Source organism: Zalophus californianus, chromosome 5 (genome assembly GCF_009762305.2).
Source record: "Zalophus californianus isolate mZalCal1 chromosome 5, mZalCal1.pri.v2, whole genome shotgun sequence".
NCBI lineage: Eukaryota > Metazoa > Chordata > Mammalia > Carnivora > Otariidae > Zalophus > Zalophus californianus.
The window spans coordinates 34,532,637-34,555,767 of NC_045599.1; the positions used below are offsets into that span (position 1 = coordinate 34,532,637).

At 49.9% G+C, this 23,131-nt stretch overlaps 2 protein-coding genes across 2 annotated transcripts in view; one reads left to right on the top strand and one right to left on the bottom strand.

The window, feature by feature from the left end:
- Positions 1 to 3,888: 3,888 nt before the first annotated feature.
- PCDH12 (protocadherin 12) lies at positions 3,889 to 16,945 on the bottom strand. Its single transcript, XM_027606186.1, has 4 exons — positions 13,763 to 16,945; positions 10,635 to 10,732; positions 8,577 to 8,728; positions 3,889 to 4,733 (listed from the first exon to the last, which is right to left on the bottom strand). Exons 1-4 carry the CDS (start codon positions 16,640 to 16,642, stop codon positions 4,258 to 4,260), a joined length of 3,606 nt encoding a protein of 1,201 aa, XP_027461987.1. The 5' UTR covers positions 16,643 to 16,945; the 3' UTR covers positions 3,889 to 4,257.
- RNF14 (ring finger protein 14) overlaps positions 4,615 to 23,131 on the top strand; it is a 40,947-nt gene continuing 22,430 nt past the window's right edge. The window contains exon 1 of the mRNA XM_035727746.1: positions 4,615 to 4,637. The gene's annotated coding sequence lies outside the window, so the exon portion shown is untranslated. The remainder of the gene's footprint in view (positions 4,638 to 23,131) is intronic.

The following is a 23,131-nucleotide window of genomic DNA, read 5'->3' on the forward strand; positions in this document are numbered from 1 at the left end:
TATTTGTCGCATGAATGATTCTGTATACCCCCTACTGCTATTTCCAGTGCTACTTCTGACACATAGTAATCAATAAATACAAAGTGTTTGCTGAATTGAGTGTTTCTGATCATGGCTCCTTCCTCCCCTTACCCATTACATTGTACTCCATCCTTAGTAGGAGCTGGAAAAGGCTGACCGATTGTCTAGGTGCATACTACGTGCCAGGCTGAGCCTGTGCTAAGACACCTCCCTCCCTCTCCTGTCTTCCTGTGGGGATTGGGTTCTCTTCAGAGTCCCCTGGGTAGTGGTTGCCGTCTCAAGCTTGTTTCAGCCAGAGGAGAGGTAGGGTCAGTGAGCTGCCAAGCTGAAGTTGGGTGACAGACAAGGAGGCTGCCTATCAATCTCTGAGCTGCCCCCAGGCTCCAAGTGAGCACTGCACGGCACTCCTCGTGCTGGAGAATGGCTGACTATTGATAAAAAATGTCCCTCTGGGCTTTCCAAAGTAAGATGACATTTAACTGAGTGCTGGCTGGCTTGCCTGCTCCCTAAGTCTCCCGGAGGACAGTGCCCATCTTGGTGAAAACTGTTCTGAGCATGTCCGAAGTCTCAGCTTTGACATCTTGGCTGATGCAAAGAAGTTTCTCTAACCCTCCTGTTCAGCACGCTCCATTCTGTCACCATACCCCGTGTCACTCTCAGCCTGTTCCTCCTGGGAAAGGGCTGAGTGTCCCCAGGCTAGAAGGGGGCACTGACCTCAAGTACATACATCCCCACACTGACCGGACATCAGTTGCCCCAGAACAGAAACAGCTCTACCCGTGAGTTCTCCAGGGTCTGCAGGCAAGGCAGAACCGAGGACCGGCAGAGAGGATCGCAGGGGTCCTTCATCTTATTTAGGTCACAGAGCCCTTTGAAAATGTGGTGAAATCACTGACTCTTCCCATAGAAAAGTGTGCTTCCTCCAATTTTGCATACAATTCAGCTAATTCATGGATCTTGAAGCCCAACCCTGGACCCCAGGTTAGGAACCGCTGATATATTAAAAAGAACATTAAGGGCACCTGGGCAGCTCAGTTGGCTAAGCGTCTGCCTTCGGCTCATGTCATGATCCCAGGGTTCTGGGATGGAGCCCCAAGTTGGGCTCCCTGCTCAGTGGGGAGTCTGCTTCTCCCTCTCCCTCTGCCCCTGCTCACTTGGCTCATGCTCTCTTTCTCTCTCTCTCTCTCAAATAAATACAGTCTTTAAAAAAAAAAAAGAATCATATGAATCCCAGATCCAGATCCTAGCCCTGCTACACACCCGCCATGTGGCTTTGCACAAGGCAGCTTTTTCAGTCTTGCCTTTTCCTTGGTGATATAATGTTCTGGCTCCTTACGACTAAAATTACCTGTGTTTGTGGAGGTTGAGGCCATGACTGAGACCAGAGCAGCATAACCTTTCATAGGTCAACATGTTCCTTGGAGAATCCTATAAGGACTTCGTATCTTCTGCCTGGAAAAATGCCTATACACAAGGATTTGCCTAGTAATCACAAAGTCTACAGATTAAGGACTTCTGACCCAGAGTGAAGCAGTGATCCAGGGTATCCAATCATCTAGGTGACAGCCATGATTCCAGGTTTCTTTTTAATTAATTAATTAATTAGGTCCCAGGTTTCTTAGATTACCTCTTCCCCCATCTCTTCTCTCCACCCTCCCAACACCAGCTCTGTATCAAAAACCAACTAGTAATTGAAGAGGGGGGTGGTGGCAGTCAACATTGTCTACTCTAGTTCTGTGGTTTTTATTTTTTTTATTTTTTTATTTTTTTAAGATTTTATTTATTTATTTGAGAGAGAGAGAGAATGAGAGATAGAGAGCACGAGAGGGAAGAGGGTCAGAGGGAGAAGCAGACTCCCTGCCGAGCAGGGAGCCCGATGTGGGACTCGATCCCGGGACTCCAGGATCATGACCTGAGCCGAAGGCAGTCGCTTAACCAACTGAGCCACCCAGGCGCTCCTAGTTCTGTGGGTTTTAGACTTTGATTTCACATAATGGAAACTTTTTTTTCTTCATAATGACGTCTTAGCTGGAGCTCCAATACAGATAAAAGGGAACTCTGAAGTATTGATTTATTCATTTATTCATTCATTCATGCACTCAACAAGTAAGTACACATCAGATGTTGCTTTGTGTCGGTCTCCTGGCTGGTCAGGCTGGAGACCCTGCCTGCTGAGTCTCCCTGGCCTCTCTCATTGCCTTGGGGAACCCAACAGCTTAAAAATCACAGATCTTGGAAGGAAATCACTGGAGCCTGAAGTGAGGTGATCAGAGGCCCAGAGACTCTGCTCTTTAAGCCCTTAACTTTCGGGAGCCTTATTTTCATCATCTGTAACAGAATAACAGGATAATGGTGCCACATTGGATTCCAAGTTTACATGGCTTTCATTATCCTTGGTCAGGAGTATGATTGGCCCATTTCTGTGGACAGTGAACATGAGTACTGGCCTCCAAAAAGGACGGAAGGAGGAGCACAGAGAGGAATTTTTGCCTTCAGTGTCGAGGAGAGTCCCATGCTACTGAGAAGCTGAATGGCTGGCTGAATGACTGCTTGGAAATTTCCAGGAAAATTATAAGGCTGAGCCTTGGAAAAATATTGGCTATTTCTTTGCTGCTTCCTGCCCTGGAAGTTTTGCTGTTGTCAGTATCGATTTCATAGACCCAGTTCATACACTGTCCTCTAGGGCCTGAATTCACAGGCCCAAACCTGCTGCGACAGAGGAAGATTTACCCACGAATGCTGGGTCTGCAAACATGACTTCTGTACCTGAAGGGCTAATCACTGGGAAAGGACAGGAGCCTGCAGAGGCCCAGGCCTGCGTCAGATCAGATCCACGTCCCTCTTGCTTTGTGCTTGGAAATGCGGAGCCGTGCAGGCCTGAGCAGCTTTAGAAATGTTCTTTCCAACAGGGGGGAACTCAGACAAGTCCACTACTGAGAAAAGCTCACTTGTGGGGCCTTTTCCTTTCCTTTGCTTGGCTGGCAATCTAGTGTCAAGATCAAGGGCATAGGTTTTGGTGTTGGTCAGTCCTGGTTCCAAATCTTGGCTCTGCCTCTACTCTTTTTTTTTTTTTTTAAGATTTAGCTTATTATTTTTTATTTTTTAAGATTTTATTTGACAGAGAGAGACATGGCGAGAGAGGGAACACCAGCAGGGGGAGTGGTAGAGGGAGAAGCAGGCTTCCCGCGGAGTAGGGAGCCGGATGCGGGGCTCGATCCCAGGACCCTGGGATCGTGACCTGAGCCAAAGGCAGACACTTAACCGACTGAGCCACCCAGGCGCCCCAAGATTTATTTATTTTAGAGAGAGAGAGTGAGAGAGCGTGCATGTGCAGGGGGAGGGACAAAGGAAGAGGGAAAGAAGCAGAAGCCCTGCTGAGCATGAGTGGCCCCACCTGGACTTGATCTCATGACCCCAAGATCTAGACCTGAGCCAAAATCAAGAGTCAGACGCTTAACCAACTGAGCCACTCAGGCACCCCTCTGCTTCTACTCTTGATCTTGGGCAAGACCCTCTGCTTCTCCAAGCCTCATGTCCTTGTCTGTGAAATGGGGATAACACCTCCCTCCTAGGGTTGTTGGAAAATTAAATTAAATCCTAGTGTAAAGCCTAGGCCTGGTTCAGGTAAACATTCCATAAATAGTCATGCTTTTCTTAGCCCTAATTTTGCAGATTATTTGATAATGTAGCAATAGAGAAGTGGGGTCAGGAGTCCACATGTTAATCACTGTCTACCTCTGTGCTCTACTCCCATCCAGGTCCAGCATTCCCTCTTGCCAGGGAATGGGTGACAAGGAACCCTCTCTCTGTTAACCTCTCCTACCCCGCCCCCACGACAGGTGCACACAGGAGAATGAACCAGTGCTTTTCCTTTATTAGTAGGTCAGAGAGCTTTGCCTGGCACCCCAGGATCCAGCCCCCACCCTCAAGTATGCGATGAGGCCATCCTTTCTTGCTTAGGACACTCCTTGGCATCTGTCCCAAGGGGAGGACTGACCCCCTGTGCTCTACACGTGTTTTGCCAGCAAACACTTGTTTCAGCCACAAACATCTCCGTCCTCCAAAAAACTCACAGGCAGAGCCAGCCCCTAACAAGGGGCTGCTTTGATCAGCCAGCTATTAGTCGTGGGGCCCCTGCCTCCTCTGCGGGGCACCATCGGTCATCCTAAAGTTCTTGGGCCACCGCTGGACCGTGAGTTCAAAGATTTTAGAAAGCAGCTCATGTCCCAGGATCCTCTAGGGCCTGGGCTCCCTGACGTCTCCCAGGGCCCCTGGTCCCTGGATCCACAGGCCCCTGCTGCTGCTGCTGCTGCCCTCGCCAGTCCTGCCCTCGGCCCCCTTCGTTGCCCCCGGGCCCCCCTGTCCTTCCGTGCCCGAGGCCCCGCTGGTGGCCAGGTCCAGACTGAGGGTCCTCCCGCACACCGAGAGCCGCCGCAGCACCTCGGAGGCCGCCTCCACCGGCACGCCGGAGCGCTGCTCCAGCAGCATTTCCAACAGTGAGCTCATCTCCGAGAGGAAGGTGCTGGCCAGCCGCGTGCCTGTCAGGCTCAGCTCAGGCCCGGGCGCCTTGCCGAACGTCTGGAAGGTCCTGGGCTCCTCTACGGCCGGAGCGTCTGGTGAGAACACGTTGTCGCGGTAGTTGGTGGTGAGGGGCAGAGAGAGCCTCGCCATCCAGGCCGGGTCGGGGGCGCTGAGCCGGTCCAGGGCCAGGCCTGCACGGGGTGGAGGGGAGCCGGTGAGGGCCGGAGTGGGGGGGCGGGGCGGGGCCGGGCAGCCGAGGGTGGGGTCGTGGGCGAGGGCTCCGGACCAAGGAGGGAAGGGAAATGGCGGGGCACAGACGGGGAGGCCCGACGGGGCGGGAAGGAAGAGGCCCTGACGGGGAAGCTCGTTGGGCAGGAAGGCTGCCGACTGAAGGACCCGCAGGAGCTGAGTGGGGAGGAGGCAGGAGGAGGAAGGAGGCCTAGAATTAGAAATTGGCCCTTTTCTAAAGAATTTCCCGATCCTGCTGTGTTTCGGGCTAGGTGTCTTTCTTTCAACCACTGCGGCCAGCCAGGATTTTCACTCTCTCAGGGCATTAGTAGCTGTGGATGGTGCGGAGGTGGGGGTGGGGGGGCATCCCTTTTCTTAGCCCAGGCCGTAGTTCCTGGCTTGGTGCTGCCATCTGTTTGTATTCATGGTAATAGTGACCATTTATTAAGTTCCTCCACGCCAAGTAATTTAACCTCCGCACAAACCTTTGAAGTGAAGAGTGCTATTCCATTTTAGGGATGAGGAAACGAAGTTCCAAGAAGTTGAATCACCCATCTACCAGGCAACCAACCCAGATTTGACCCCATAGCTGATGACTTCGGAGCCCCATATGCCTGTACCCTCCTACCCACTCTCTGAGTAGCTTCCTGCCATTTCCCCCAGGGCACTCGGGGTGCATACCTGTGGCCTACGGATTCCCCAGGCCTAGGAAGGTCTGGACCATCACTATGCCCTAAACTCCTCAACATTGGCTTCTAAACTGCAGGAAACTCAGGCCTAGAGGCAGGCTAAGCACTGTCCCAGGAAAGGGGCAGGGGCAGTGAAAAACTGTCCCCTAGATCCTTAATGCCACTATGGCACTTTTCTTTTCCCATCTCTTCAACAAAAATGCTATCTCAAAAAAACTAGCCCTAGGCCGGATGGTAGAGGCCAAGGCAAAGAAAGAAAATATAAGTCTTATGGTTCAGAAACTGTGCCTTAAAAAAAAAACAAAAGTACAACATCCACTTCATCATGTGTTTAATGTTTGCTTAAGGTGAGCTGCTTTAGAATCTGTGCATATAATAAAAGACTAGAAGGAGGTATGTCAAAATGTTAACTGGAATTACTCCTGGACAGAAGTGATTTATTCTCTTTTCGTTTACCTCCATTTTTCTACCTTAACCAAATACTACTTTTGTAATTTGGAAAAGTTATTCCAAAATACAGCTCATGGCTGTTTATACTGATAAATGAGTCTCTGTCTTGCCTTGTCAGGGAGGAGTTGTGAAGGCTGTAAGGCAGGGCAGGCCTCTTCCCACCCGGTCCAGCCCATGCCTGGGATTTAGTAAGCATTTCTTGAATGACTCAGTGAACATAAATATTAACCCTGGGCATTTGGGAAATGTAAACCTTAGTTCCCTGAGACTTGGGGGTAATAAGGTTGAAACTCTTTTGGTTACAGAATCAGGCCTTTGTACAAGGGTCAGAGAGCTTATGAAGCTTGGAATGAGAAAATTGCTAGAGTGTATGAGAATGGCTGAAAAGTGATGGGGAGTCCACCCAGAGGCAGGTGGATGCTGGGCTGGCTTGATTTCCCACCTTTGCCATTTATGAGCAGTGTGACCTTGGGAAAATTGCTTAACCTCTCTGAGCCTTCTTCATGTCTCATGAAGTGGTGAAATAGTAGTATTCATCTTGTCAGGTTGCTGTGCGCAGTAACTGAGCTCATGCAACCATTAAAATGTTGTCCTCATCATAGCATCAGATGGATGCAGCCATGACCCCCGGGGTCAGCAAGCTCACCAAAAGCCCCTTGGCAGCTCTGCCCTGTGAGCAGCACAGGCTTTTCTATCCCTGGTGCCCTCATCATCCCCCAGCATCCTCCATGACCTCTGTGCTGTGGAAAGGCAGGACCATATGGCCGCTGAGCACTCAGGTTCCAGCCCAGAGCTGGCCGGTTCAGATATAATGTGAGCCAGAGAGGTCATTTTAAATTTTCTAGGAGGCAGGTTAAAAAAGTGAAAAGAAAAGGCGAAATCAATTTGTAAAACATTTTAAACGTAATGCCATTTTATCATGTCATGAGTATTTTTTAAATTAATGAAATATTTGACATTCTTAAGTCTTCAAAATCTGAAGTGTGTTTTATATGTTTATCACATCTTTTTAAAAAATAATAAGTTACACTTTTTTATGCTTTTTATTTTTATTAAGTAAGCTCTATGCCCAACATGGGACTTGAAGATGGATGTTTTGTTTTTTAGATTTTTTTTTTTTTTCTTTCTAAAGTAATCTCTATGCCCAGTGTGCAGCTTGAACTCACGACCCTGAGATCAGGAGATGCATGCTCTACCCACTGAGCTGGGTAGGGGCCGCCATATATCACATCTTGATTGTGACTAGCCATTTTCATATGTGGCTAGTGGCTAATGTGTTGGACCTCACAGCTGTAGAGTCTAGACAATGCTGTCCTATAAAACTTTCTATATGTGTGCTGTCCAAAGCAATATCCACTAACCATATGTGGCTATTGAGAGCTTGAAATGTGGCTGGTATAACTGAGGAACTGAATTTTTTCATTTTACTTAATTTTAATTAGATTTAATTTTGCTTTTAATTTAGAGCCACATTGTCAATGTTGGGAAAATTACCAAACAACCTTGGCCCTCAGTTTTTTTCTTTATGAAATGGTGATAATGAATAATTCCTCTCTAAAATTTTCTCACGAGGAACATAGAACAGGGACTAGCACATAGAAAGCTCTCAATAAATGTTAGCTATGTTTTTTTAACCAAGGAAAAGGAAGTCTCTGCCATGCTTTCGGTGTGTTTGCAGCCAGATGGAGCACATAGGATATGTCCAGTTGAGAAAAAGATTATTGTACAGAAACAGAAAACCACCGTGTAGGTATGGACAGAGGTATGGTGTGTTACCTAAAGGAGGCTGACCAGTGTCCAGCTAGCACATTCTTTTTTAATTTTTTAAATTTAATTATTTTATTTTATTTTACTTTTTTAAAAGATCTTATTTGAGAGAGAAACAGAGAGACGGAGAGAGCATGAGCAGGGGGAGGGGCAGAGGGATAAGCAGACCCTCTGGTGAATTCAGAGGAGAGGGGCGGGGGTGGAGGCTTGATCCCAGGATCCTGAGATCATGACCTGAGCCAAAGTCAGATGCTTAACCGACTGAGCCACCCAGGTGCCCCAGTTAGCACATTCTTGAATTAAAGTCCAGATTTTTTACTTTCTATCAAAACGAATTGTTTCTCTAGAAAATGTTATTTTTGTTTCGATTAGATATGTTAACACATTAAAGAATTGACTCAGTTTTCAGGATGGGAGGATGTTTAAACCCACCAAAGAAACACAGATGGGTGGTTTAGGAAGTAAGGGGAGGTCTCCTGATGGCAGGCAGGCCCAGGTTGGCTCCCCTTCGGTCACTGATGAGCTAAGTGACTCTGGGCAGGCTATGGTACTTCTCTGAGCCTCAGTTTGCTTATCTCTAAATTGGAGCTCATAACATCTACCTCCAAAGACTGTTTAAAAGCTTAACTGAGCTAATGTGTGTAAGATACTTCCTAGTAGTACTGGCACACACCAAGAGCTCATTTACTATTCTTAGGATTTTTTAAATGAATAATCAAAGTAGAATCTGGTATTTAAACAAATGAAGACCGTCTGAAGCATTAGGGAAAGTAAAATGTTGCTGATATCCCTCCCCAGAAACAGAATGTCTGTGTTCTCCTGTGGAGAAGGCTGACGTCTGGAGATGTGGGGGACTATGGGGGTAGAAGCAGGCTCAGGGTGATCCTGAGGAGTCCTTACCTGTGTGTGGGTCCAACAGGCTTGACAGCTCTTCTTCTAGCAGCTGCTTCACGGACAGGTCCTCTTCAGGATCCAAGCACCCTTCCTCCTGGTCTGGTTCTGCCTGGCCACCAGCCCGGGTACCTGGGCATTCTGGGTCTGGGATTGCACTCCTGCAAAGTCCACGAGTGAGGAAATTCACACACAGATTCATTCATTCCTGCTCATGAACATTCTTCTACTCATGCCAGCATTCATCCATCCACTTAAGGAGGTGGATACACAGCCCGGCTTTCAGAGTCAGACCGACCTGGGTTACTTGGTCCCAGGCCTCCTGCCTACTCTCCATCTGTTGCCTCATCTGTAAAATGGAGGTGATAAATAACACCCACCTCAAGGGGCAGGCAAAATGAGACAGTGTATGTAAAGAAGCTAGTACCTGGCACCTCTAAGCACTCAGCAAAAGAAGAAACAATGAATGCATTGATATTATTATTCACCATTGTCCCTCCCATTCCTTCGCATTGCCTGGCCCAGAGTAGGAGTGTAGTAACTTTGGTTGAGACAAGGCAGTCATCTGTCCATCCATCTCTCCATCCACCTCCAGCCATCTGAGTATGATGAGCTCCAGTGAGAGCAGAAATTTTTATCTGTCTCATTCCCTGGTCAGCCAGTGCTCAGAACAGGGCCCGGCACATAGTAGGTGCTTCATAAATACTTTGTGGACAAAGTGACTGAATATATTCCATACTTCCTATTTGAGGCCAAATCCTAGACCGGAATCAGAAAGCCACTCAGACTCTCCCTGACTCCTGCTATCTCCACCCTGGCCTCTCCCTCCCACAGACCCTGCCTGCCACCTGGGGGAGGCCAGTTCCTGGGACTGCCTCAGTATGGGGAGGCAGGTTTGGCCCCACATTCCAGCAGGTGGGAAGGCTCCCCGAGGGGCTTTAAGGTCTGCGGTCCTTTCTGCTTTTTTTTCTGTGACCATTTCTGCTGCCATGAAGCGATCAGGAGGGAGGTGGCAATTTTGCAAGTGATGATGACAACTAATGTTTATTAAACAGTTACTCTGAGGCAGGCCTTAGGCTTTGCAAGTTATACGCACCTTATCCTCAAACTTTTCACATCTGTAAGGGGTTCTCCCGTTGTTATTCCCATTTTGCAAATAAGAAAACCAAGGCTTGTGAAAATTATGCACCTTGCCCGAGGTCCCCACGGATTAAGTGTGAAAGCCAAAACTCAAATCCAGGCTGATGTGACTATGGAGTGTGTGTACTCACTGCTACTCTACACTACCTCCCACCATCTTTGCAAAAAAGAAGCCATGAATTGTCAAGGCAAGAGCACTGAACCTGGAGTCAGGTGCCCCGAGCTGGTTCCAGCTTTGCCACTCACTGGCCATGTGACCTCGAACAAAGTCGCTTTCGTAGGAAAGGACTTTTAGTGTCAGCTGTGCACCTACTATGTGCCAGCCACTGGGCTATGAGCTGAAAATACATTTGATCGTTAAATCCTTACCCCATCACTGCAAGGAAGTATGGTGACCTCTATTTTACAGGTAAAAAACTGAGGCCCCAAGGATTTACCTGGCTTGCTCAAATTGAACATAGCTGGGTTGTATCAAACTATTTAGAGCCCCAGTTTCTATATCTGTAACAAAAAGGAGTTAGATTAGATGTCCTCTTGAGCTCTCTTTAATTCTAGGACTGCCCAAAAGAACACACCCACACACTGATGTCCTCAGTCAGGGAAACTTCATAATTACGTTTAAGGGTCAAGACAAAGAAAGCTGAAAGTTACACATTTAAAGCCCATAGCCTAGCACCTCTGCAATCAGGGGGCAGATAGAACCTCAGGGATGAAGTCATTTCCTTAGAGACTCTGGGTCCTGTAAATACTATAAATACAGTTGCTCCAGGACCACCCTGACTGGGATGGGGGGATGGATGCTGTCCGCTGCTCTTCCAGGGGGCCGCTGTCTGGGATGTGCTCACCCTTCCTCAGATCACAGAGGCTCCAGGGTGAAGGCAAGCCGGTGGGGGGCTTGAGAAGCCTGTGGGTCCATGTGTTGCTTACCTGCCACCGCTGGGCTTGGCCAAGTACTTATTTCCTCGGTGGTTTGGTTTGGGCTGGAATTGGCCCTGATGCAGCAAGGACAGCAGCTGGGAGATTTGCTGCAAGACAGGAAAAATCTGTTGACTCCACACAATTCCGACCCAGCACACTTCCTTGCCGGATGTTTCCCTCAATGCCGGCGCTTTCTTTTTATAGTCTTTCCTCCAGCTTCAGATGTTTGTGTGATCAGATGGGGGATGGTGTACAGTGACGGAGGCAGGGACCTGTGCAGGCAGGATCCTTGCTTTGTCATGTCACCACAAGACCTGGGAGTCTGAGGGAGAGAAGGGGGACCCCCTGAGCCCACCCCTCCTTCTCATCCGAGTGACCTGCTCTTGCTGGAATCTGCGGGATGGGGCTGAAAAACGCATTTCCTGACCATAAATTCATTATTAATTTGATAAGGATTATCTTAAGGAGTTATTTCCCCACCTTCAGCAGTACTCAAACACTCAGCCAATTTTAGTGGGGCCAGTGCAAGACTCTACTCTGGAGAAAGCAAAATGGCATCATTCAATCATTCATTTATTCATTCTTTCATTCATTCAACAAGGGTGTGAATGAAAACAGAAGGCAATGCAGGCTGAAAGTCTGGAGGAGAGGGCAGAGGTTCAGAGAGGCTGCAGAATGGGGCAGGGGTCGGGCGAGATGTCAAGGCCAGACCCTGCAGGGCCTTGTGAAGGCGAAAGCAACAGACCCAGTCTCGGGAGGCTAAGTTCTAGTTCAAGGTCATTTCTAGTTTGTGTAATGTCAGGCAGGTTTTTAGACATTCTCAGACCTCAGTTTCCTCGTCTCTAAGCTGGAGCTGGAAATACCCATCCAGCCTCCTTCGCAGGGTGGTCAGGATTAATTCACCCAGTGGTCTGAGAATTTAAAATGCTCAGAGAATGAAAAGATTATGGGTTGTTACTCTTAGAAATCCTGGACCTACCCGCAGTCTTTCCTGAGAAGGCCCACTCAGCCTCTCTGGGCAGCTCCAGCTAGGCAGTGCCAACCACAGAGGACAGTTCGAAGAGGGCTGGGGCCCAGTTGCCTGCCTCAGGGCAGATCACATCTCCTGACCCAGTCCCAGAAGCCCTCCTAAGGCACCTGCCACTCTTCCAAGCGTTAGCTGATAGTTCAGAGACACTCCCTGAGTGTCACAGCCTGAGCATAGTGTTGTTGTTTAGGGTTGCTTCATAGTCAGAGTGCAGACTCTGGAATCAGTCAGACGCGGATTCAAATCCTAAATCCGCCGTTGCCCCAGTTCCATCTGGATGGCCTTGAGAAATTACTTAAGCATTTTGAGCCTCAGTTTCCTCAGCAGTAAAAAGGGAATAATATCAAGGCCCGTGTGGTTGTAGCTATAAGGATCAAATGAGTGAACGTATATAATTCATTTATTTATTTTTTTAAACTTTTTTTAAGTAATCTCTGTGCTCACTGTGGGACTCGAACCCATGACCCCAAGATCAAGAGTCACATGCTCCACTGACTGAGGCAGCTAGTGCCCCTGTGATTCATTTATTAATAGATCTTTTGACAAGCACTTAATAACTGTAGGGTGGTGTATAATCTCATTTAATTCTTATAATAACCCTAGGGAAAAGATACCATCATACCCATTTTGCAGATGTGGAAAGTGAGGCTCAGAGGGGCTACATATCAGTTAGTGTCAGGGCTAGAATTTGAACCCAGATCTGACTCACTGTGGCACTGTGATGCTGGAAAGACATGAGCATTAGGCAAGTTGCCTCCTACCCTCACATTGATCCCAGCTGGACACCCTTCTTTCCCATCACCCCAGTGGGTTCACCCCCAGTGCCTGCTCTCTGCTGTCTCTGTTCACCAACAACCAGCACAGTGTTTGGTTCAAAAAGCTCACTCAGTAAGCATTTGAAGAATGAATGAATGAATGAATGAATGAATGAATGAGTAAATGGCTCTGGGCAACCTCTGGAGCTACACAGGGCTCAGGGCAAGACTCCTAAGAGAGCAGTGGGGCTCTCTCCAGGTGGCTTCCTGGGGAGGATGTGGGGGAAGGAAGCTGTGTCCTTGCGCCACAGGAAACCTGAGTTGATTGCTTGGCCAAACAGACGTGTGTCTTGAGTGGGCAGCCTGGCACAGGGAAAGTTATCTGAAGTGCAGAGGAACAGATATGGGTGTGAGATCAGGTACCGTCCCTGAAAAAGATTTCCCATTTTTGTCCAGTAAATCCTAGGTCACTAGATACTTTGTCCTTCATTATTCCATTTAATCCTCAACCCCTGGGAGGTAGCACAGGGTAAGTTTGGAATCATAATTGCCATTTGAGGAAAGTGAGGCTCTGATGTTGGACAGACTTGCCCAAGGTTGCCCAGCTACTGAGTGGCTATGCTGAAATTTGAACCTAGATCAGACTCCCAAGTTCTGAGATTGTTTCCCCTGCCTCATTCTGCAGGCCTAGCCAACAAAGTCTAGTCTCAGGCAAGTCAAATGCAGCCCCTGAGCACAGGGGCAATGCTGCCCATGCTGGCCTGCTTCATAGGAAGGCTGCCCAGACAACAAGAGGGCTTTGCAGAAGTCATTGTAACCATTTGCTGAGGGCTGACCGTGTGCTGGACATTATTCTAGGCTTTAAGTGCACTCATTTCATCTTCAAGCAAATTTAGGAGATGGGTGCTATTAACATAGATATCTTCAACAGAGAAGCTGAGTAACACTCCTGTGGTTCACAGCTAGGAAGAGGTGGAGTCAGGATTTGAACCCAGGAGGCTTATCCCAAAGCTTGTATTCTTAAACTTTTGCTGGGTGTCTACTTGTGCCAGGCACGTTGAGTATGTGCTTTATAGGAATTAACTGATCAAATCCTCAGGACAACTCTGCAAGGCAGATGCTCTTACCATCAACTCTGTTTTATAGGGAAACGAAGGCTCAGAGACAGTAAGTTGCCCAGGATCACACAGCTAGATTTTGTTAACCCCAGAACTGTGCCCTCACTCACTGCATCCAATGTACCATAAAGTCCCTGGAGAGCCTCAGGAATGAATATGACGAATGTAAGGGTAATAGGGGTGTCTGATGTGGTGGTCCAGGGGTGACCACAGAGAGAGCTGCCCACACCCGGTTACCTGAACAGGAGGAGAGTCCATCGTGAGCTCCTCAACAGGGTTCCGCTCCGCAAAAGCAGCCACCGATAGCCGGACCAGGCTCCGCAGGATCTGACGGGGACCCGACTCTTTCTCGGGGGTCACTTTGCCATTGAGGTTTGGCTGCCGCCTCAGGGTTGCAGAGGAGGCCAGTGGACTCAGTGGGGCCTCCTCGCTGCCGAGGTCTCCTGGCAGCCTCCCTGTGGGGCTGCCCATAACCTTTGGGGGCCTTGAGCGTGGCTGGCCCATCACAGGCTGGGACTCAGGAAGGTTCAGGTTCTCCCGGGAGGCGTTCCTCTGCCTGGGATGGTTGAAAAGGAGGTTGACAGTGTCTTGCAGCACCTCTCGGCTCTCAGCCTGTGCTCCCTGGTTGCCTTGGTTACGCAGGGTTCTATACAGCGTTGGCGTGAGGTGAAAGGGGGCCTGCAGGCACGGGTCCCAGCCTGCTTCCATCATCCCTTCCTTGCCTGATTCCTTGTGGGGCTGCCCGACTTCGCCAGGCTCCTCCACCTGGCCCCTGAGCACAGGCACAAGGTGGATATCTGCCTTCTGAATGTGTTTCTGGGGCCTCTTGGGCTGGTGGCGGTAGGTAGATTCAGCCTCCCGACAGTTGTAGGCCCTGTTGTCCTTCTTCTCCGTCCTGCAGATGGACATGATCAGAGCCAAGATCAACCCAAAGATGGCCAGCAGTACGACCAGGCAAATCACTGTGAGTGCCGATGTGCTTAGGGTCCCAGGCTCCCGGGCCCAGTCCCTCAAGTGATCCACACTGGTGACAAACAAGACCCTCAACAGGGCTTGGGTCTGCAAGGAGGGGCTGCCACAGTCTTCTACCACTATCTCCAGCTCCCACTCACTCCCAATGAGGCTGCTGGCATTGGTGATGTTGATGAACAACTTCCCCAGGTGGGGGCTGAGGACAAAGAGTTGGGCTTCATTCCCACGCCCAATGCTGTAGAGGAGCTCTCCATTGGCCCCTGAGTCTGCATCTCTTGCTACAATGGTGGCCAAAAGGAATGGCCGGGAACTGTGGGTTGTCAGTGGTGGTGTATCAGCACCCGCTGGAACCAAGCCATTAGGAGTTTCAATGGGTACCAGAAGGTGTCCTGTGGAGGCATTTACGAGCACCGAGAGGCTGGCTTTTCCATCACTGAGTATAGGATGAATCACCTCTGGGGCGTTATCGTTGACATCCAAGAGGCTGACCCACACAGAGACGCTGGATGCAAGCTGGGGCTGGCCCTTGTCCTCTGCGATCACGCGGAACTCAAAACTGGCCATCTGTTCATAGTCTAGTGACCTCTGAGCAGTGACATCTCCTGTGTCTGAGTCAATAGCTACCAAGTGAGAAACTGGGGAGTCCTGGATACGATATGAGATTTTTCCATTTATGCCCAAGTCTGCATCCTGAGCCTTGATGGTAATGAGGTGAAGAGAAGGTGGGTTGTTCTCCCAAGTAGAGACCTCATATCTGCTCCTCTCAAACACAGGTGCGTTGTCGTTGGCATCACTGATCTGAATGCTGAGCTGTTTCTTGGCCGATAATGGCTGGAGTCCTTGGTCTTGAGCCAGCAGAGTGAGGGTATATTTGGGCCACTGTTCTCTGTCCAGTGTGGTGTTGGTTAGCAGCATGTATGTGTTGCCATTGGTCCTTTTCAGCCTGAAGTGGCCCAGTTCTTGGCTCAGCCAACAGTGGACCAGACCATTGTTTCCTGAGTCCAAGTCATTTGCCATGACGAGAGCAATGAAACTATCCTTTGGAAGAGCTTCTGACACCAGTGATGGCTGGGAGGCCCATGTGATGTGGATGCTTGGGGCATTGTCATTGACGTCCAGAACCTTGATGAGTACTTTGCAGTGGGCTGGAATGGGATTGGGACCTAGGTCCCTTGCCTGGACGTCCACCTCATAGGCAGGATTCTTTTCATAGTCTAGGGGTTGACGCAGAATCACCTGGCCCGTCTTTGCATCGATACTGAAGGTGTCCAAAACCTCTGGAGGCACATGCTTACTGAGGAAGAATTCCACCTCCCCATTGGGACCTTGGTCAGGGTCTGTGGCAGTCAAGTTTATGAGGAGAGTACCAGGGGCAGCATCTTCTTGGATTTCTAGTGCCAGGGAGCTCTCAGCAAACACGGGGCTATTGTCATTGGAGTCCAGGACATTGACCTTGACCAAGCTGGTGCCTGACTTGGGGGGTTTCCCACTGTCATAGGCAGTTAGCACCAGATCAAAAAATGAGTGGATTTCCCGGTCTAGCTCCTTCACCACCACAAGTTCTGCATGTTTGGTCTCATCGGGCCCCACGATGACATCCAGGGCGAAGTGCTCGCTGGGAGACAGCGTGTACGAGTGCAGGGTGTTGGGGCCCGTGTCTGGGTCCAGGGCTCTGTCCAGGGGGATCCGGGTGCGCAGAGAGGCACTCTCAGAGATTTCCAGCCCTTGCTCACCTTTGGGGAACTGTGGCTCATGGTCATTGATGTCCAGCACCTGGATCTCCACATGGATCAGAGCCAAGTCCCCCGTGGCAAGCACGTCAAAGGAAACCAGGCAGGGATCCTGCTGCCGGCAAAGCTGCTCTCGGTCCAGCCGCCTCCCTGTGCTAAGCAAGCCATCCTCAGGATCCACCTGGATGGGGAGTGCCTGAGACAGCTGCAGGACCTGGAAGGCCGCCTTCGTCTGCCCGTGCCTCTCCTCCCAGCCCAGTTCCCGGGACAGCTTCCCTATCACTGTGCCGGACGGCACCTCTTCTGCCACTTGGTATTTCACAGTGAGAGTCGCCACTTCCTGACCATGCCCTGGAAGGAACAAGTAGCCACCTGACCCCAAAAGCCCCAGCAGAAGTGGCAGAAGTCGCATCATGCTTACCGCCAGAATGGGCTAGACTCAGAAACCACTACAGTTCTTCAAAGGCTAGGCAAGTCCTCCAGTGTTTCCCAAGGGGCTTGATTAGCCCCGTTCTCCTGCCCCCAGACCAGCTGTCACAGCCTCGTCCCATAATTAGATGATGATGGAAGTAGCAAGGTTCCCAGGCAAGGCCATCTTCATCTGAAGAGATCTCAGAGGTCCAAGCACTGATGAAGTGGGCACCCGTGGGTCCCCTTCGGTAAATGATGGACAAGAGCCGGTCCAAGAGGGACTTGACCCAGTAAAAGCAGGATGTGGGGATCGGACTTCCAAACAGTTGCTGGGCTGGGGAAACGGAGAAGCAGCTTTTTCCTATGGAAACCCCACCTACAGGAAAAGGGAGGGCTGTAAGTTTCAATGCCAATTAGAGAGAGAGGGCTTCCCGTGAAGCCCGAGGGGCCCGCGGCAGAGGAGGATGGGCCAGGGCTCCAGGGACAGGCTGATGGGAAGGTGCTATCCACGTAAGGCGGCCCCTGAGGGAAAGGGAGCCGCTGTGTAGGCAAGTGCAGAGAGCCTGAGCCCCTGCCTGCCCCCCGAGACCCCTCCTGGGCATGTCATGCTCCCTGTGTCTCTCCTTTCCGCTGCTCTCTTTGTTTCCCTCATATCATTATTCCTCTGCCATTCCGGTCTTTTCCCACACTCATCTACCTCTAAGTCCTGACTCTGCCCCGATCACCCACTTTCGTCCTCCGGAAGCAGCTGTGATTAAGAGAGCGGCCACAGGGGCCAAACTGCCTGGGTTCAAATCCTGACTCTGCGATTTACCAGCTGGGTCATGTGGGACAAGTCACTTACCCTCTCTGGGCTTCCACCACTCCATCGTTAAGAGTGTGGATGGGAATAAGAATAGTAGCCCTCACAGCAGGAAACTGTGAGGACAAATGAAATGATGTGTGAAGGGCCAGGTCCTGGCTCAGAGGCACAGGCGATGATGTTTTGTGTGTGGTGGGTGTTGAGAACTGAATAGCCGGTCTCACCTGGTAGCTCCGGCTCTTGCCCTGGCCCCGGGGCAGTCCCTGCCCACATGGACCCATGAGGGCGCCCATGGCCTGGGCTCCTGAAGCCGGGGGGTCTCTCTGACCTGACCATGTGCCTGCCCTCCCCCTTCCCTTCCTGCTCCCCAGCCTGGAGGCCCATTGTTCTCTGCATCTGGTCCAGCCTGAGTCCCTCTCTGGGGGAATCCCCGGCCTCCGGCTCCCTGCCTCCAAGGTTTTTATACTTGTCCCTCTCCCACGCCTTCCTCGCCTTATCCTTCCCTTCCCCTGATTCTTCTCTCCCCACTGCTGTTTATGACTGGGTCCCATGAACAGTACTCCCTCCCCACCCCCAACACTCCTAGGGAGGTGGATGTTTTCAGGTGTGCCCCCCCCATTCACCTCCTCACAGAAGTGAGGCCCAGGATCACCTGGGTGGCATTTGAGGGGGCTTGTGGCTTCTCATTTCCCTCCTCACTTGCTGCACCCAGCACCCTCCTGGTCTTAGACCCTGCCTCGGGCTGAGCCTAGAGGTGTGTAAAACACTGGAAGCGATGGGAATTTAAGGCCAGCTTCCTTTAGGTGGGTGTTTGCAACTGAGTCCTTGAGGCTGGAGGTGCCCATTGGGACACAGGGGACCCCCATCAGGGCCTGTTGGCGTCTAGCCATTAGGACAGGGGCAGCAGAGGGAGCTCCCTGGCCTTAGAGCCATCTGTGCCCATTCCTGCCCCCCATCTTTTCTTTCCCGCACCCTGTCCTTCACTCCGTGTTCCACTCTGGAGGTTTCCTGTTCTTGTCACTTGTTGAACCACAGCAAGGGCCTGAATCCATGGGGCCATCTCCTATAGCGTGGCCCTAGAGACAGAACACCCACAAGCTTGGAGACCTTGCACAAGTCACTTAACCTCTCTGGGCCTCAGTTTCCTTCTCTATAGAGTGTGGCTGTCCCCCACCTCATGAGATTGTGGTAAGAATTCAGTGAGATGCTACCTATAAGGGCCCCAGCACAGGGCCTGGTACAGAGAAAGCACCCATTCCATGTTACTGTAACTTGTATTATTTTCCAGGTTTTATGCCTCCAATGCAAATGGTAATGACCTTGCATTTGTCCCTTTACCGTTTTGGTTTTTTTTATTTTATTTATTTATTTGACAGAGAGAGAGAGAGAGAGAGAGCACAAGCAGGGGGAACGGCAGGCAGAGGGAGAGGGAGAAGGAGACCCCCCCGCTGAGCAAGTAGTAAGGTTCAATCCCAGGAACCCGGGGTCATGACCTGAGCCGAAGGCAGACGCCTAACCGACTGAGCCACCCAGGCGCTCCCTGTCCCTTCACTCTTTTCTCTGCCTCTGTGGCCAAGAAAGCTCATTTTCTAGGGTTTCCTCAGCTCAGGCCGGGGCCAGATGCTGCCTGTGCTTCAAGGGGAGCCAGCACAGGCTCCAGGGGTCTGCTGCTCAGACATGTGCCCCTGTGCTCACTGCCCTTGGGTGACAGCCTGCATGGCAACCTCACTCTCTGGCTGTCACTTGTCCTATCATGTGCAACGCAGCTAGCAAGACAAAGTGACCCACACAAGTGGCTTGCAGTCTAAGGAGGGGGTGGGGAAAAGGAAAGAAGGGGGCCCAGTGGCTCTGTGTTTGGGCCTGGTGGTCAGGGGAGGCTCCTCATGGAGGGCGCTGGGCCAAATCCTGAAGACAGGGAGGAGTTAGCCAGAGGAAGGTGGGTGAGCAAGGGAGAAGCAAAACAGGCAGAGGGAGCAGAGTGGACAAAGGCCATAGGTGAGTGAGCTGGTTCCTTACAGTATCTCAAGAGGGTCTGTGTGGAGAGTGGGGAGGGAGAAGGTAGGCCGGGAATGTCAAAAGGGGCTGCCAGACCCTTGGAGGGCCTGGAGTCCTATGCTAAGGATTCGGGCCTTGTCCTGAAGGCCATGGGGAGCTTTTGAATGGCCCTGAGAAGGAAGATGAGGACAGTAGCTATATGGCAGGCCTTGTCCTGAGTGCTTTACCTACATCCTCCTGTACCACCCTCATACCCGGGCCATCGGGATAAAGAAGCTGAGCACAGACGTTTAGCTAACTTGCCCAAGATCACGCAGATTGGACCTTCCAGAAAGCCCCTTGGGCTGCACTCTGGAAAATGGATTAGAAGAAAACAGAGGAAGGAGAGGGGGAGGGCAGTTGGGAGTAATGCAGGGGAGCTTTGGTGCAGAAAATTCTGCTGCTGAGAATGTTTCCAGAATGCCATCTGGTGGCCAAAGGCAGAGAAAAAAGGCACAGAGGCAGAGAGGTGGGTACCTGGAGCTCACACACATCCACAGCTCTAGACCTGTGCTGCATAGAACACAGTGGAAGGAGCTTACACAGGATGACAATCACATATCATGAGAAACCTAATGTGACCTACAGCCCACTGAAGGAATTATGGAATTCACGATTTTATCAGTGTTAACGTTTATAGTCTCGAAAGGACATTGTTCTACTTATGCTCTGTGTGTATGTGTTGCCTTAATTATACCATGGATGCAGAAAATGGACTCCCAGGTCATAAGAAACACGTGCGCGCGCGCACGAGCAGAGGGAGAGGGGGAAGCAGACTCCCCGCTGAGCGTGGAGCCTGATATATGGCTCCATCCCAGGGATCATGACATGAGCTGAAGACAGTTGCTTAACTGAGTCACCCAGGCGCCCCACAAAAAAAATTTTTTTTGAATTTAGATTTCACAGACAGTTTTTATGGTTGTGGTTTGTTTGTTTCATTCACACTGGGGACAGAATCCAAAGCCAGCAAACAAGGTACCAGATTTTTTAGGCGATAATCTCTGGGAATGAGGTCCCCACTTAGTAACTTTCTCTCCTTCTTTCTGGCTGCAGTGGTCAGCCACATGTCGAGGGGTGAATGGAACTTTCCCTGGAGTTTGTTGGGAGAGCCTTCGTCCCTCTGAGTTTTGAAAATAGATTTGAAGTTGTACAGGTACTCTGAAATAGGTTTGAAAAAGCTAAGGATGCCTCCCTCAAGTCTGAAATATTTTTTTAAAGAGGGCAGGATCGGGGCTGGTGTTTGGAAGTCTGGCTCACCACCAGCCTTGAGGTCATTCACGCTTGGGCCCTTAGCTATGGGGAAGTGTTGGGGGATGAAGTGGGAGGGGTGGAGTCAGGTCAGGAGTTTTTCAAAATGCCTGGCGTCCTGAGGATCCTTGAGGGGTCAGACCGGCAAGGTGGGACTCGGACCCCTGGGGGACTCTCAGGTCCACTGGATGAAGGCTAGGATCATGCCCCACACTATGAACATGCTGCTCAGCTGGCTGCCCACCTTCCCAGCTCCTTGGGAATCTGCCCAGCACCTGCCATAGTTACCATCGCCAAGGCTGCTTGGTGAAGCTCAGAAGCTTCATCCTCTTCGGGATCATTCTTGTTGGGAGGGCGACAGGACCACCCAAGGTCAGCCTCTTTCCTTTGGCAAGACCTGTTGAAATTGGAGCCGGTCTGGCCACAAATCCTGACTGGGAGATTCAGGTAGATGGGTCACCTGCTCTTGATGTGGCACTTTGTGGTCTTTGTTGGGACAGATGACAGTTGTCCACTCCCACACGATAACACCTCTTTCTGGGCCCAGTGCAAAAAGAAAAATGTACTTTGTAGGTGGAAATCGGCCCAAAACTAGAACCTTTCAAGAAATGAAAAGGCTTTGTGTCTTGGTTGTCTTGCTTAAGAGTGATAGCTCTCAAAAGGGGCCAGATATCAGAATCACTTATCCAAATACCAGGGACAGGGCGAGAAAATGCATACTTTTCCCTCTTCCACCCTGCCAAAGAGAATTTTGTAACTGCCAGCTCCATTCCCTGGACCCTCCCTTCGAAAAGTCTTCCCCTTTCATTTGGGACAGAGTTGGGGAAGTCGATTGGAAGTTTTTTCTGGAAAGAGAGGCTTAATTGATCTACACAATAAAAGGAAAGTAGGAGAGGGGGATTGACGAAGGCTGAGGAGATCATGGAGGGGATTCACAAGAGAACAAGGCGGGGGGCTGTGAAGGAAGTAGCGTGACCATGAGGACTTGCCAATGAATCATTGCAAACCATGGGTCTCCTTCATGATTTTCAAGACAAATGCAAGAAGAGACCCAGAATTTATTTTGTCCTTTAGTAACCATAACCGGACCACATAAATTCTGAGTTGATAAGGGTTACCCATATGTTTTGTCTCTCTCCCCAACCTCGGAGGGAAAGCGGGCCACTTCCAGCATATAGATTTTAATTCTGATGTACAAGACACTCTGACATGCGCCCCATCTCCACCCCAATCTCGTTGAGAGCCACTGATTTAGAACTTCTTAGAACTACCAGCAACTTTGTAAGGGCCAAAACTCTACAGCCATCTGGCCTTTCCTACTGAGCATCCTCCTGGTCGCCACCTCTCCCTCGTGCCTGTGTCACTGCTCAGCAGAAGCTCTGTGCATAGCTGGTTCTCCCCCCATACTTCTGCAGACTGTTCCTTTGGTTTTCCTTCCTTCTGACTCCTAGGGATAGGCATGTCCCCAGATACTGTCCTCAACCTTCTCTTCTCCACAGGGTTATTAGCCTAGAAGTTGGGTGTCAGATTTAGCAAATAAAAATACAGGTGCCGGTTAAATTTGAATTTAGGTAAACAATGACAATTTTTTTTAGCGTATTTTTACCGGGCCATCCTACCCAGAAGTAATATATACTCTCAACACGAGTTTCTCTTCTGTTTTTCTGTTTTCTTTCCCCCTCTCCCTCTTCTTCCTTTTCCTCCTTCTTTAGAATTCTGATTTATACAGTGAATTTGAAAATCTATCAGTGAACCCAAAAATCAAACGTATTGACTGGGAGCATCATCTGTGCATGAATATTCAGAAGCTGACTGTGTTGATTGGCCTTGTTATGTATTCAGCATTTCTGGGTGACTCCAGGATCAAACTGTTCTCACACTGACAGAACCACCCTTGGGGAAGACTGGATCACACTCACTCATTAACTTATTTGGTCATCCAGTCACTCATGTATCTGGTGGAATTTAGCATGTTCTTTTCTATTTACAAGGTCAATTTTTTTGGCAAGGGAAGTAGCTGAAGTTGACCCACATTTTCCTTTCCTCTAAACCACTGGTTTGGTTTTCTTTCTTCACATAGGATCTAATCAGCCTAATTCTTGCCTTGCTTCAGAAAGGTTCTTGCAGGAAGGAAAATGAGTCTTCCTGTCGTTACATAAATTCTCATGGGGCTTCCCTTTATAAGTTTATGACAGCCAGGAGTTGAGCCTGGAGCTCTGAGAGAAATAGCCACACACTGATTTATGATGGCAGCCGCTGCTAAATCTCACCCCTTTTTCCTTCTTACAGAGCCATGTTACCTTGGGGTTACAAAACTCTTTTCACTGTTATTCAGGGGAATAATAATAAAATGCCAGGTTGCAAGTATAAACATGATCATTCTGTGCCTGTTACTGTAAATCAAATTTT